Source organism: Artibeus jamaicensis, unplaced genomic scaffold (genome assembly GCF_021234435.1).
Source record: "Artibeus jamaicensis isolate MK-2021 breed Jamaican fruit bat unplaced genomic scaffold, CSHL_Jam_final scaffold_804, whole genome shotgun sequence".
NCBI classification, from domain to species: Eukaryota; Metazoa; Chordata; class Mammalia; order Chiroptera; family Phyllostomidae; genus Artibeus; species Artibeus jamaicensis.
This window is the reverse complement of record NW_026522055.1, coordinates 319,766-335,087: the sequence shown is the minus strand read 5'-3', so window position 1 is coordinate 335,087 and position 15,322 is coordinate 319,766. Positions and strand designations below refer to the sequence as shown.

Sequence of the window (15,322 nt, the reverse complement as noted above, 5' to 3'; positions counted from 1 at the left end):
CCACTGAGGTCAGCAAAGGTCTGCCTGGGGACGTGACAGCTGACCTGAGACTGGAGAGGGATCTGGGTCCCGGGAGGGTCCCCCTGGGCTGGGGGGGAGGGGAGGACCTGCCATTGCCAAGGCCAAGTCGCCCAGCTCTGAGCAGACCCAACTCCCTTTCCTCTTCCCATTGTCTTCAGTGTGCCCTTCACACCCTCGGTCCACGCCCCCCAGCCCCACCCCCACCCCGCCCAACCCAGCAGGTACCTGACTTGGGGTAGGTGACCACGAAGATGTCATCGTCCCGCACTTCCGCGTTCTCGGTGCTGCTGATGCTCTCGGGTGAGTAGACGGCCAGGGGGAAGGGGATGCCTTTGTACCGGAAGTATTCACCTGACAACTTCTGGCTGCAGGAAGGTGGGGGAGACACCGTGAGAACGGGGAAGAGGTGAGGTCAGAGGTCACCTGGGAGGGTACAGGGCCAGGGGCCTGCACTGGAGTGTCCACTAAGGTCCCAGGAGCCTGCAGGGTGTCCAGCTTTGCAGCTGAGGTCTCCAGGAGATATGGCGGCGGAAAGCGGCAGAAGAATCTCCCCGCAGGAGGGAGGGTGAGCAGGGAGATGGGCGAGGAGCACCCTACTCGCTAGTGGGACCTTGGCAGGGGGCTTCCTCTGCACCTCCTTTTTTCATCTGCACAGTGAGGATGGTTTGCTGAAACCTCGCAACAATCCTGCGAGGCGACGATGATTCCTATCGTCATTTTGTGGATGAAGAAAGTGAGGCCCAGAGAGGTTGTGGGACTTCCCCAAAGCCACACAGCTGGCGGGACGGAGAGCCCTTCACCTCTGCAAAGTGGGGCTAAATGCTTTCCCCACACACTGACTCTGCACCCCAGCTCTCGAGGAAGACGCTAAGCCACCACCCCATTTTACCAATGAGGAGACGGAGGCCGGAGAAGCCAGGCGCCCTGCCCACCCCTGCGAGACCACAGAGCGGCGCAGCCCACCTGCCGACGCAGACGCGACCGGCTTAAGCTTCAAGCCCCTCGCTCGGGCCGCTTGCCCACATCGCCTGCAGCGCGTTCACATGGCCTCGTACAGAAGTAAAGGCGTCCAAAGTGGGGTGTTTCAGGAGCCACTGGGGTGTTCACTCCGCTGTCCCTTCCTCTCACAGTCTCCACCCCCCCCCCAAGTCTCCTGTCCGTGGTGTGGGAGAGAGCTGCGTATTTGGGGGACTGAGTTGACTTGGGGAACACATTTCACTGGGACACACAGTTGCGGGGGTGGGGTACCGATAAAATTTACAGTCACGTCTGCCACGGTCACAGTGAGCTTGCCGGGTGTAGTGACATGAAGGCTCGGGGACAGCCAAGGCTGGGCACCGGAAATTTATGGTGGAGGAGGGGACTCGGGCTGGAAGCGTTGGGACCCAGAAGCTGGTGTGTTATTTTTCTGGAACGTTTGCATTGGGTATCAGCCTTCAAAATGAAGCAAGTTGCTAGGATGTTTTGTCTCCTTCTGATTGACCATTCCCTCTACCGACAGTTATTGGGGGCCTTAGGGAGAACCACCACCACCCCACCCCCACCCCCCCGCAAAATGACATCAGCTTCAGGCCCCACAATACCTGTCTCTGCCAAGCCTTAGCTGCCACACTGCATGACCACCCGTTTGTGTCTTTCTTTCTTTTTTCATTCATTTATTGATTTTAGAGGGAGCGGGAGGGAGAGAGGAAAATAACCATCGATTTCTTGTTCCGCCTATTCATGCATTCATTGGTTGATTCTCGTATGTGCTCTGACCGGGGATCGAACCCACAACCCGGGCATGTTCCAAGGATGCTCTAACCAACTGAGATACCTGGCCAGGGCTTTTTGTGTCTTTATGGAATAGTTAGGACAATACAGCAAAGTGTGGGAGGGGGATTGTAAATAGGCTATATCATCTGTGGATTTTATTTCAAAATAGCAAAGAGGATGTTTCAAATCTTCTGTTATATAAAAAAGGTGTGTGTGGGGGGCAATGGCACAGAAAAAAGCCCAGAAACGTAATGTCGACTGAAGGACAAGGGACACAAGAGCGTCCAGATCACCAGAGTCCAATCACGGGAAGGTCAAACACAAGAGAAAGTGTCCTGTGGCTTTGGAAGGTAGATGGAGGTTATCCTTGGGGGAATGGGTGATTGTGGGGTGGGGCAGGTGGAGGGCTAGTCACATGGTGTGCCCACTTCTCAAAATTCCCTGAGCCATTGCACGGTACTCCTGTGCACTTTACTTTAATAAAGCACTCACTGCTCTGGCTGGTGTGGCTCAGTGGACTGAGTGCCGACCTGCAAACCAAGGGGTCACAGGTTTACTTCCCAGTCAGGGCACAGGCCTGGGTTGTGTGCCAGGTCCCCAGTAGAGGGCGTGCGAGAGGCACCCACACATCAATGTTTCTCTCCCTTCTCTCTAAAAATAAATAAATAAAATCTTTTAAAAAGTTCACTGAATGAATGAGTAAAATGTTAAAAGGAAAAAATACTCTTCCCACGAAAACAGCTGTTGCTAATAAAAAAGGAGGCGAGGTGTTGGGTTCAGTGATGTTGAAATCCCAGCTGGCTTGCAGAAGCCTTTTCTGTTAGTTCCTCCCTGTCTGCCCCGTTGACAGACGAGGCAACGGAGGACCGCTGAGGACTGTGACTTGCCCAACAAGCTCCTGGTGTCTTCCCGGAAGGCCTCCATCAGCCTCGGAGATTTGTGGGATGGGGAGTTTCTCTGAGGCCTGGCATAAGGGTCGGGCTTGGAGCCCAAGGACAGAAGCTACAGAGAGAACTGTGTCCTCTGCTTGGGGTCCCAGGAGGGCTCTGGGGAGCCCCAGTGAGGTTCCGCCCAGCCAGCCAGTGTTCCCAAAGGGCAGTGTCCCAAGAGGGTCAGAGGGGGACTGTTTGGGAATCTTGGGGGTGCGGTCTATGGTTTGCTGGTGAAGGCCCCTTTGTTCCCGGCTGGGGGCTGTTCCCCAGGGCACAGGGAGGGAGGGCTGGTTACCTCAGAGGGGTAGGGGTGAGGCCTTCTCTGGCCGTGCCTCTGAGTAACCAAAGTGGTCCAGGTATGAATGAGAGTGCAGTTCTGGGCACTGGCCGGGTAGCTCAGTTAGTTAGAACATTGTCTCCAACCATCAAGGTTATGGTTTTGATCTCTGGTCAGGGCACATACAAGAATCAACCAATGAATGCTTCAATAAGTGGAACAACAGCCCTGGCTAGTATAGCTCAGTGGACTGAGCGTGGGTCTGCGAACCAAAGGGTTGCTGGTTCAATTCCCAGTCAGGGCAAAGGCCTGGGTTGCAGGCTAGGTCCCCAGTGCGGGGGGGCGCACCAGAGGCAACCACACATTAATGATTCTCTCCCTCTCTTTCTCCTTCCCTTCCCCTCTTTAAAATTAAAGAAATAAAATCTTTTAAAAAGTAAGTGGAACTACAAATTGATGTCTCTCTCTCCTTTCCTCTGTCTTTCAAATCAATAAATAAAAACTTGTTTTAAGTGCAGTTCTGGAGCTGCACATATTGGGCTCAGAGTCTGGCTTTGGCACCTTCCAGCTGAGCTGAGGTCAGGTGCTTAAATCACCCTGTGCCTCAGTTTCCACAACGGTAACACGGGGGTAAGAGAAGTAGCACAGCGCCTTGGTTAATGGCATAAACCCGGAGCCAGAATGTGTGGGTTTGAATTCTATGTCCCACCAGCTGTCTGGTTGTGGTCCAGTCACTCATCCTGTCTGTGCCTCAGTTTCTTCATCCATAAAATGGGAATTAAAACAATCATTACCTTATACAGAGTTTTTGTGAGCATGAAAAAGTGTTAAGACCCGTGCCTAGCACCAAGAAAGCTTTATATAAATGTTAGTTTTTAACAATAGGAATAGTGGGAGGATTTAACGGGCCAATAGCAGTAAAGATTGGCTCATAGTATATAGTCAATACTCTGGGCTAAAATTATTATTACACACAGTAGTAGAGGCAACACTGGACATTGCGTGAACCCAGAGGAAGGGTTGGTTAGCACAGCGTCTGGTACTCATTAGGCCCTCAGTGCATCTAATTAATTGTTCACTGATGTTATCAGGTACCCTATAGGTTGAACGTGAGCGTGGTCTTAGTGATGTCACAGGTTGCTGGGCAGATTTAGCCCAGTGGGTGTGCACTCTGAGGTCATCAGTTACTAGGCAGGTTAGCATCTAAGCGCCTAGGCCTTGGCTCCCTCTGTGCCTTGGGCAACAGATGGGACTTCTTTGAGCCTCAGTTTCCCCATCTGTCTCGTGAGGTTAACGGTCATCTCAAGCTCAGGGCTTTCCTTCTACGTGAGGGTTCAAAGGGATAAAAAAGTGAAGCACCTGGCTGCTGTTAAATGCTGAGGAAACTGACACTTTCATTAGTTGTCTGGGTTATTTTAGCATGTGCTCTGGGAAAACAGCTCCTTAGGGAAAAATTTCCTCCCCAGCCTGTAGGAGAGGAAAACGGAGATGCCAAATTGGAAATACCCTGTGCCCTTTGGGAGCCCCTGGATATTCACTGAAGTCCTTGATGTCCTCTAAATCCGGTCCAAGCCATGTCCCAGGAGGCCAGGGTGGGACCCCACAGTGCCCACAGCCTGTGCTCAGTGTTTGGCTGACTTAATGAATGTGTGAATGAGTGAATGAATGAGTGAATGAATGTGGAATGCAGGAAGGGCTTTAGCAATAAAAAAATGAAGGAGAGTCAGCCCTGGCTGGTGTGGTTCAGTGGATTGAGTGTCGGCCTGCGAACTAAAGGGTAGCCAGTTTGATTCCCAGTCAGGACATGTGCCTGGGTTGTGAGCCAGGTCCCCAGTAGGGGGCGTGCAAGAGGCAACCACACTGCTCTCCCTCTCTGTCTCCCTCCCTTTCCCTTGCCCTCTCTCAGGTGTGTCCACAGTTTCTGAGTTCGGCTCTGGGCACTTCAGCGTCTCCTTTAGATGCTCCCCAAGCTGGGTCCCCTTCCACTGTACCTTCAGAGCCGAGAACAACAAGCTGCTCAATACAGGCAGCAACACTCCCTAAATACGAGGCAGGCATGAATGGGGGGGAGAGCCTAATGGATCTCCTCGTACAGGTGAGAAAAGCAATTTGGCCAAGGCCACCGGGCAAGTACCCAGCTGAGCTGGGACGTGAACCTCTGAACCTCTGTCCTTTTGAGAGCTTCGGTCCCAGTCCCTCCTTCGCTAGCACTGAGCACCATCCCCACCTCCCGGCCTTTGCATCTGCTATTGCTCCTGCAGGGATGCCGTCAGCACCCCCACCCCACCTGTTTCCCCCGCCTGTTCCTGCATTTGCACGTGGAAGCCAGGGAGACCCCACCCGGATTCCTGCCTGGCCAAACCCTAGCGTGTCCTGAAAACAGGTGCTGTGCACCTGCTCTCCCACCTGGGAAATCCCACCTGGCCCAGGGTGACCTTTTCCCCTCCCTGGGTCACAACCCCGGTTTGTTCTCACAGCACGTCCAGGGCCTGGCACGCAAGCATCGCTCGACTAGAACAGAGGAATGAGGAGGGCAACTGAGCTGGGTCAGAGGCTTGCGGCAGGAGGGACCATCCCTTGTGACCAGCAACTGGCAGAGCACCTGTCTAGCCCATAGAAGGTGCCCGGCCTTTCCTGCTCAGGAGACCCCAGGACGTGAGACCCTGAGAGTGGGCCAACCCATCGGCCCTCCTGCCTCCACTCCCACTCTGCCAGGCCCCGCACCCTTCTCCATCCAGCCCAGGTCTCCTACTTGGCCCCTGGCCCCTCGATCCATCCTCCTGCCTAGTCTCTGGGCCCCCACGCTCCCCCTCTTGTTCATCCTCCACATGGCCACAGCTCCTCAGCCCAGAACGCAGGGCCCTGCACAGCCTGGGCCTGCCCACCTCTCTGGCTGCCTCAGTCCTCCAGCACCCCGTCTGACGTCCTTCTGGTCCCAGCAGAAGCACGGACGTAGGGACGCCACATTTATGGAAAGTCAAAGCCAAGGACATGCATTATCATCAACTCCTCCCAGAACCCCATGAAGTGGATATTGGGGGCATCCCTTTGTGCCAGAAGAAATGGAGGCCCAGAGAGGTTAATACCTTTCCCCAAGGTCACACAGCAGTCTTGAAAGGATGCCTCAGTAGTGACCTGCCATTGAACTTCCCCCTTCCTCTGCCACTAGGACACAGTGTGTCTGTCTCATTCAGTGCCTGGCACATAACAGGTGTACAGTAAACAAACGGTCCCCAGTTCAGAGCCCCTGGTGGTGGGGCCTCAGCCGCCCAACTCCAGAGTTACCCCAGCCCACCCAGTGGGGAAGGAAGATGGGCTGAAGTTGGACAGATTTGGGATCTGAACTCTGGCTCTGCTACCCACTAGCTGTGTGACCCTGACTATAAAGCTTACCCTCTCTGAGCTTCAGTTTCCTCATCTGGAGAAGGAGGAAAGAGAGGCCATCCTTGAAGGAACTTGGTAAGGATTAAAAGCTGCTGTCGACTCTTGCCTGGATTACGGCTCCTTACTGATCTCCCCCAGAATGCCATGCCCCGCCCCCCATTGCCGCCACAGGCCTGAGTGGGCTTCTGTCCCTCCTCTCTGCTCAAAACCCTCCCCTCTCACTCAGGGTAAAAGCAGAGCCCTCACAGTGACCGCAAAGTCCAGCGCGATCTTCCCCAATTCCTCTGTGCATGGAAGTCTCCCCTCTCTGCTTTGCTTACTGGGTCCCAGCCACGCCGAGCTCCTTGCTGCTACACTTCAGGCTGAGTCCTGCCTCAGGGCCTTTGCACTGCCTGTTCCTGTCTTTTTCCATTCAGGCCTGCGACTGGCATCCTCACCTCCTTCAGGTCTTTGCTCCGATGCCCTGTTTACAATGGAACCCCCCACTCCGCACCCGGCTTGCTCTCTTACAGCCCCTCTCATCTGCAAGACGCTCTCCTGGTTTGCATATCACATGGATTGTTTGCCTTTCTTCTCCATTTGCATGTAAAGTCCATGAAGCCACAGATTTTTTCCCCCAGTCTCTCTTGGTTGCCAATGTATCTGAGATACCGGCATACACAGAGGGTGTGTCGATGCTTGTTGAAAAAATAAAAAGCACACCAAGAGCACTCCCTGGCACAATACTCCCACTATATTAGGTGCCTTAGTTCATTTATTTTCTCAACAGCCCCAGGAGGTGGGCGGTATTGCTCTTCTGTGTTGCAAACGAGGAAATCAAAGCAGAGAGAGGCAAAGCCACTTGGCGAATGTCACACAGCTGCAGAGGAGGGAGCTGGAATTTAGACGCAGGCAGTGTGGCCCCGCAGTTAACAGCCCTACCCACTTGGTGCTGTGGGGCGGTGCCCCGCTGGCTCCTGCGCGCACGTGCTCGCTGTGGGCGGGGCTTCGGGCTGTTGGGGGGTGGGGGGTTCGGGAAGACACGGGTTGGACCTACTCACACGTTCGCAGCTACAGTGTTTATAACCATCCAAAACTGGGAACAACCCACATGTCCTCCAATGAGTGAGCGGACAAAGAGTGTCCCATGCACACACGCAGTCCCACTTGGCACTGACGAGAAATGAACCACACAGATACCTACAGCCAATCGGATGAGCCGTCAAGGTGCTGCACGAAGTGAAGGAAGCCAGCCCCTGAAGGGCACAGCCTCTAACCCCGTGTACAGGGCTGTGGTGAGGTGAATAATGTCCCCAAAGAGGCCGCGTCCCAATCCCGGAACCTGGGAATTTGTTGCATAGCAACGGAAAAGGGATTCAGCAGCTGAGGGGACCTTGAGGATCTTGAGATGGAAAGATGGTCAGGGAGGGCCCTTAATGTAATCACAAGGGTCATCACAAGAAGGGATCCCAGAAGCTTTGGCTGGTGCAGCTCAGTGGATTGGGCTCAAGCTGCCAACCAAAGGGTCGCCAGTTTGATTCCCCGTCAGGGCCCATGCCTGGGTTGTGGGCCAGGTCTCCAGTAGGGGGCGTATGAGAGGCAACCACACATTGATATTTCTCTCCCTCTCTCCTTCCCTTCCCCTCTAAAGATAAATAAACAAATAAACTGCACTATATATACCCCTACACACACAACAATCTCACTGTACAATTTTTTTTTTAAAAGAACCTCATATAAATGCTTAACGTCTGTCAGCCATGATTATAATCAAACGTCCATTTGGCCAGCGTGCCTCTGGGCTACCCAGAGGTGTGCAGAGAAGCAACCCCTGCCTGGGTTATAGGCCTGCCTTGGATTCACTGTGTCACCCACCCCAGGCCAATCTCTTGCCCTCTCTGGTCTCACTTGAAGAATGAGCAGTGGTTGGGGAGGGGGGTCACTGGGACTTCTTTTCCAGGGACTTCCCAGTGTGATGTCCAAAGAGAGCTTTCCATCTCCGGGAACTTTAGATTATTTGTTTGCCTTGGATGAGGCATATTCTTTCATGCAGCCCACAGATATTTACTGAGCATCTACTACGTGCCAAAGGATACAGCAGGGAGTGCAAGTGGCAAAAAAACCCTACTGCCGCTTACATTTGATTGAACAGTGAGTGGATGGCGATGGGAAAAAAATGGGGTGTCTGGGGAGGGGGCTGCAGCTTTAGAGGATGGGGCCAGGGGACAGCCCTCAGAGGGGGTGGCATTTGAGCAGCCCTGAGGAGGTGAGGGAGGAGCTCTGAGGGTGCCAGCGTGTGCAAAGGGGGTGAGCGGGTGGGCTGCTGGAGCTGCCGCCCTTCCAGGAGTGCCATTGGGCCAGGGGCACCTTTCTCCACAGCCTCGCTGTCCCGCTGACCCACAGACGGCACCTGCGGTCAGCCCCTCTCGCCTCTCTCTGCATGGCGGGTTTTGCCAAGACTCAGCAGCCTGAGCTGGGCTCGAGTCTCCTGACTCCCGAGCGCACTGCGCAGTCGCAGTCGGCCTCCCGCGGCCTGCCTTTCCCTGAGCTGCTCCCTCTGACAGGGGCGCCCTTCCTCGCCTCCTGAATTCCTCTCGGGCAAGCGGCCCCTGCTCCTCTGGGCCCCTCTGCTCGGGCAGAATGATTCCCGCCTGGGCCAGAGTGGGAAGAAACAACCTCTGTCTTTGTCCTCCCCTCTTTGGGAGACAACTTGACATTTGTTATCTAGACCCCTGGGGACACCTGTCCACAGTCTCTGGTTACCCGTTACAGCACTCCTGTTTCCTTCTTCTCCTGTAACACTTAGTAATTATTTTCTTTATCTATTACTTCTTTAAATACTAAGTAATTATTTCCTTTGTCTAGCGCCTTCTATAAAGCGGATCTTCTCCCCTAGTAGGGAAGCAGAGGGAGCAGAAATTCTCCGCCTGCTTAGTCCCACCTCCAAGAGTTACCATCTGAAGTGCGTGCAGACCACACGTTCGTGTCGCTACATTGTTTTGGATGCAGAAATTCAGGGCATAGGTGCCACGTGGGGGAAAGTCCAGTGAAATATACACAAGGATGTTAATTGCAACATTATTTATAAGAGGAACCTGAGCAACAGGCGCCCCAACATTGGAATACAGCCATTTCCACAGGAGGTGTTTGTCTTGGTAGGGATCTGGGCAACACACATATTTCTCAAAACGGGCGCACTTTAGATTTCTGCCAAATATCACATGTCAACATCACCCACGAAAGGAAAAATCCACAGGCAAATATTGAAGTCTATTTCATGCTATGCAGCCTGGAACGTGGAGGGGAAAACCCTCTACTAGTGACTGCAACTGGCTTTGAAAGGCATCACGGGAAAGAAGAATCGATGGATGGACAGAAGGAGGCATGGCTATAAGACAATAAAATAATGAAGTATAGTAAAATCTTAGTGTGTGTGGGGGGATAGGACTGTTCCCTGCATCGTCCCACGTTTTTATATCGCTTTGAAACTTCCGTAGGAGGGGTAAGGAGGTGGCATTCATTTGGCCAGATATCCAAGACACTGCAAAGTGAAAAGGCCAGGAGAGAGGCCCACATAAAGTAGTATCTGAGTTATGTTTAAAAATAAGCAAAGACAGCCCTGGCTGGTGTGGCTCAGTGGATTGAGCACAGGTCTGCAAACCAAAGGGTCGCTTGATGGATTCCCAGTCAGGGCACGTGCCTGGGTTGTGGCCCAGGTCCCCAGTAGGGGGCGCATGAGAGGCAACCACACATGGATGTTTCTCTCCCTCTCTTTCTCCTTCCCTTCCCTCTTTCTAAAGATAAATAAATAAAGCCTTTAAAAATAAGCAAAGACAACATGCACCCTTGAGGTAATGTAAAATGTCCTGACACCTGCGTTAAAAGTGGTTATCCCCAGGGATGGGTCTGGGGTGCCTGTGGGAACTAGAATTTCCCACCTCACACCTATCTATAGGGGTTTTTTTGGTGTGTTTTTAAAAAGATTTTATCTATTTATCTTTAGAGGGGAAGGGGAGGAGAGAGGGAGAGAAATATCAATGTGTGGTTGCCTCTTGTGCGCCCCCTGCTGGGACCTGGCCTGCAACCCAGGCATGCGCCCTGACTGGGAATCGGACCTCGCTCGATCCTCTGGCTTGCAGGCCCATGTTCAATCCACTGAGCTACACCAGCCAGGTGATTATTTACTTTTTTTAAATAAGAGGAAGTTCATTTAGAAAGTTACAGAGGCAGAAGAAGTGAGCCAGCTGGCTGCGTGGGGTCAGGAAAGAAGTTACAGAGGCAGAAGAGGGGTTCTCAGAGCTCAGGGCAGAGAAGGCAGAGATTCCACACCTGGGGGAAGGTGGGGGGAGGGGGAGGAGAGGGGCAGGGAGAGGGGACAGATGGGAGGACGCCCTTCTCCCCTTCCTTCTAAACAGCGCTGATGTCACGCTTTACACTTTACTCCGAGCCTCGCTTATTTTTCAGCTACTAACCCCATCATGACCATCATTTCAGGTCGGTCTGCAGCCCTCCCGTTCTTTTTCAAATCAGTTGCAAGACACTCCACTTCCATTCTCTTAAAATTAGTTTCTTGTCCTGACCAGTGTGGCTCAGTCGGTTGGAGCGTCCTCCCATCCACCGAAAGGTTATAGGTTTGGTTCCTGGTTAGGGCTTGTGCCTAAGTCGTGGGTTCCATCCCTGATTGGGGCGCATGCGGGAGGTGACTGATCAGTGTTTCTCTCTCACATCAATGTTTCTCTCTTTCTCTCTTTCAAAAGCAATAAAAAAATGTCCTCAGGTGAGGATAAAAAATACACTTACTTTTCTTTTGAAGAAATACACTAACCTATTTTTTAAAGATTTTAATTTGTTTATTTTCAGAGAGAGTGAAAGGGGAGGAGAAAGAGTGGGAGAGAAACATCAATGTGTGGTTGCCTCTTGGGGCCCCTACCAGGGACCTGGCCCGAAACCCAGGCCTGTGCCCTGACCAGAAATGGAATCGGCAACCCTTTGGTTTGAAGGCTGGTGCTCAATCCACTGAGCCACACTAGCCAGGGCTTATTCATTTATTTTCCAGAGAGAGGGGAAGGAAGGGAGAAAGAGAGGGAAACATTGATGTGTAAGAGAAACATTGTGTCCTCGTCTCTTGCACACCCCCTACTGGGGACCCAGCCTACAATTCAGGCATGTGCCCGAACTGGGAATTGAACTGGTGACCTTTCTGTTTGCAGACTGGCACTCAGTCCCCTGCGCCACACCAGCCAGGGCATGCAATGCATTCATCTTGAGTGGTCTTTGACAAGTGCATAGTACCCCCGTGCCATCCGACTCCCTATTCTGATACGGAACAGCGAATCGCCCCCAGAAAGCTTCCTGGTGCTTCCCCAGTACCCACCCCCACGCCACAGCCACCGCTGGCCTGCGTTGTCCCATCAGAAATTGAGTTGGCTGGTCTCTGTCATCTTAACAAGATGTGCTCTTTGGCACCTGGCTTTTTAGGTTCAGCGTAAGGTTCCTGACATGCATCTGTGTTTGTGCGTATATTAGGGTTTGTTCCTTTTTATGGCTGAGCAGGATTCCACTGTTTGCAGAGATCGCCTCTGTTCCCTGCTCACAGGTGCCTGCAGGTCAGGCTATTCTGCTTAAAGCCACCGAGACCGACCTCATCTCCGTGAGGAGCCTAGGTTCTCATCTGGGGCAAGTAAGTAGCATAGAAATGGCTGGGTCATAGAGCGGAGCTTGTATTGTTTGGATTATAACACCTTTACAGGAGGTTTTCAGGTCTGATTGGGTCACTCGCCCCTCCCTATTCTTCCCCTCGCCTTGGCAGTTCTTGCACATTAAAAAAAAAGCTGTACAAACTTTTAAATGATTAAAAAAAAACAATGGATAATATATCACTTTGATGTGTTACTTTTAGGGTCACGCTAATCATACAGAAAAATCTAGCTAAAGAAATTAATCACCCTCTTCAAATTCTCAGGGCTCTGTGTACCGCATCTTTGGCTGTGGCCCTGGAAGTCAGGCAGTTTCCCGGCAACCCCAAGGGCCTGCACTGCCCCGCCTCCCAGGCCCTTGCCCGCACAGCCAGGGTCTTCCAGTTCTCACTACCAAGTTCTGCTCGTTCCGACACACTCCCTGCTCCACCCAGCACGGGGGCGTCTGCATGTGCCAGGCCTTTAGCCCGAAGGCTCTTCTCAACCTTTCTATCTAAGCTTCCTTTCTCTCTTTCCCTGCCCTTAGATATTTATTAAGCTCCTACTATGTGCTGCTCCCTGCCTGTGGGGCACTCACGGCCTGGACCTGTCCTCCGACAGAACTTTGCGAGATGAGGGAAACAGTCCATTGTGTCTCGGGCCACATGTGGCTATAAAGCCCTTGAAATGCAGGTTGCATGGCCCTGTGGTGTAGTTCAGTGGTTGGAGCACTAGCTTGCCAACCAAAGGGTCGCTGGTTCAATTCCCAGTCAAGGCATATGCCTGGGTTGTGAGCCAGGTCCCCAGTAGGGGGCACGCGAGAGGCAACCACCCATTGTTGCTTCCCTCTTTCTCCTTCCTTCCCCCTCTTTCTAAAAATCAATAATGAATGTAAAAATCTAGAGAAAGAAAGAAAGCAATGCAACAGGGGACCTCAACTTTTAAAATTGTACTTAGTGGTTATTAAAGATTGAATCACTCAACGATTACTGAAACAGCGGCACTGAAGTCAATTACTGGGAAACTTTTGAGGCAGGGTTGGAATAACTCAGGCCTGGAAACCGCCTTTCAGGCGGCCGGGCGGTAGGATCTGAATACAGGTCGGTCTGGGCCGAGGAAGCGAGCGCCCCATCGCGCATGTGCGTGAGAACACGCACAGGCCACTTCGGGGCTCGGGAGGAAAGGAAGTCAGACACTCCATCGATCGCTTCTCCTGTTGATTCGACATCGAAATGGTACTATTTCAGATATTTCTGTTTAACTAAAATACTGAATTAAAATTGATTTCACCTGTCCCCCCCCCCCCCATGTGGCTGCTAAAAAGAAAGTTTCCGTAGAGGGCTCTTGTTAATGAATCTGTAGGAGGGCACTGGTCTGGAGGGTGGATGGACAGACAGAACGCAGGTCCCATGTGGGGTGACAAGGCCCCTGGTGGAGGTCATGGCCACAGAGGGACAGCCTCCTCTCGCAGTTTGAGGCCCCTGTCTGGCCCCCTTCTCTAGCAATGGGGATTGAGAGTGAGGTTTTTTGCTGGCTGGTGTGGCTCAGTGGATTGAGCACTGAGCTGCAAACCACAGGGTCACTGGTTCGATTCCCAGTCAGGGAGCATGGCTGGGTTGTGGGCCGGGTCCCCATGGGGGGGGGGCGTGTGAGAGGCAACCACATATTAATATGTCTGTACCTCTCTTTCTCCTTCCCTTTCCCCCTGTCTAAAAATAAATAAATAAAATGTTAAATAAAAAGATTTTTTTTTTTAAAAGAGTGAGGTCTGGAGCAAATCGCAGATGTACAAGTTTTCTCTGGGCCTCAGTCTTCCCATCTGCAAAATGGGAATTAGGACACTGGCTCTCGGGAGAAGGAGAGAACCCGGGGGGACCGGGCTGGCTCCCAGCGACCTGCCCCTGTCGTGAAAGGTCCTAATTATTACCATTCCTCACGCTGACCTCGCCCTCCTGGGCACCTGCTTCCCGGCGGGTAGAATTAGAGAAGGAGGAAGGAAGGACGACTGAGCAAACCCTGACTCAGCAGAGCCCCGTCCAGCCCCTGCCCAGGCAGCGCCCCCCGCGCCCATTGCTCAGATTCACAGCCCTGGCAGCCTCTGTGCCCGCGGGTCCCAGCCGGTGAGCGACTCAGGTGGGACAGGAACTCAGGGTTGCCTGCCTGCGCGCTGCGCGACCGCGTCCTGGCTGTTCTCACTTCCCCGACCCCTATACAGGGCCACCGGACATGCACCTGCCCTCCCCACCCTTCCCCCTCGCCCCCCAGACCCTACAGAGTCTGTGGGAAGCAAACACATCTTCCCTTCACTCCCCAAACCTGCCTCCCTGGGGTGGGGGTGGGGCGAGGGGGAAGGGGGGGCTGTGAATGTCTCGTTCCAATTGTCACCTAAACGCCGTATTTACTACTGGCTGCCCCGAACCCCTCCTCTCTGCTGGCCCGAATTCCACCCAGACCACTGGGGCCAATGCCCTGCTCCGTATTTATGGCTTAAAATCTTTTTATTAGCGCCCTCCTTCCCCTTGGAAAAAGCAGGGCTGTGGCCATAAAATTATTCGAGCGCTGCTCAGCTCTCCCGCGGGAAGGGGAGGCTGGGGCTGGTAAAACCACCGGGGCCCTCAGCCAATCGGAGGCCAGGATCAGACCGGGCCTGCACGTGGACTCGGAGATCAAAGGGCCGGGGGAGGAGCAACAACACAGGTCCAAACGCCAGCTTGGCTTCTTTCTGGCCTTGACCGTCTCCAGAGGGGCCGATCCAGGCACAGTCCAAGGCTCAGATTCTCCCAGGAAATACAGAAGGGCTCACTCTCGGGGAGCCACCTAAGCCTGGTACCTGGGTAGGGGCTGCCTCCCTGCCTCTCCCTCATCTTGCTCACCTTCTAATTCCTTCCACACCTGTCCATCCGGTCTGGGGTGTGACAGAGTCACCCTGCCTCAGTTCAAATCCCTGCTCCACCCAACTTGGCAGCTGTGTGACCTTGGGTCAGTCACTCAACCTCTCTGGGCCTCAGCCATCAATGGGATGCTAATAGTTATCTCCAAAGGCTGTGGTGAGGACCAAATGAGGGAATGGGTGGAAAGTACTCCGCACAGCGAACACTTCAAAAGTTCTCCAGAGATTAGTGTCCCCGGGGCTTGTCATCCCAGTGGCTGTCCACCCTGCACACTGACCCCTTGTGTGCGTCCCGCCTACCTCTTGCTTCTAACTTTTTCCTCTTCCGATTTTCATTTCGCCCTTATTCTCCCTTTTTAGTCCCCTGCATATATATACAAGGCGCAGGGAACACATAAAATTTATAAAG

General features: G+C 53.1%; 1 protein-coding gene across 1 annotated transcript in view; it reads right to left on the bottom strand.

Annotated features, from left to right (window-relative positions):
- Positions 1–15,322, bottom strand: part of SULT2B1 (sulfotransferase family 2B member 1) — a 30,143-nt gene that overhangs the window by 11,464 nt on the left and 3,357 nt on the right. The window contains exon 2 of the mRNA XM_037162934.2: positions 247–386. Within this exon, the coding sequence (XP_037018829.2) occupies positions 247–386 (140 nt within the window). The remainder of the gene's footprint in view (positions 1–246; positions 387–15,322) is intronic.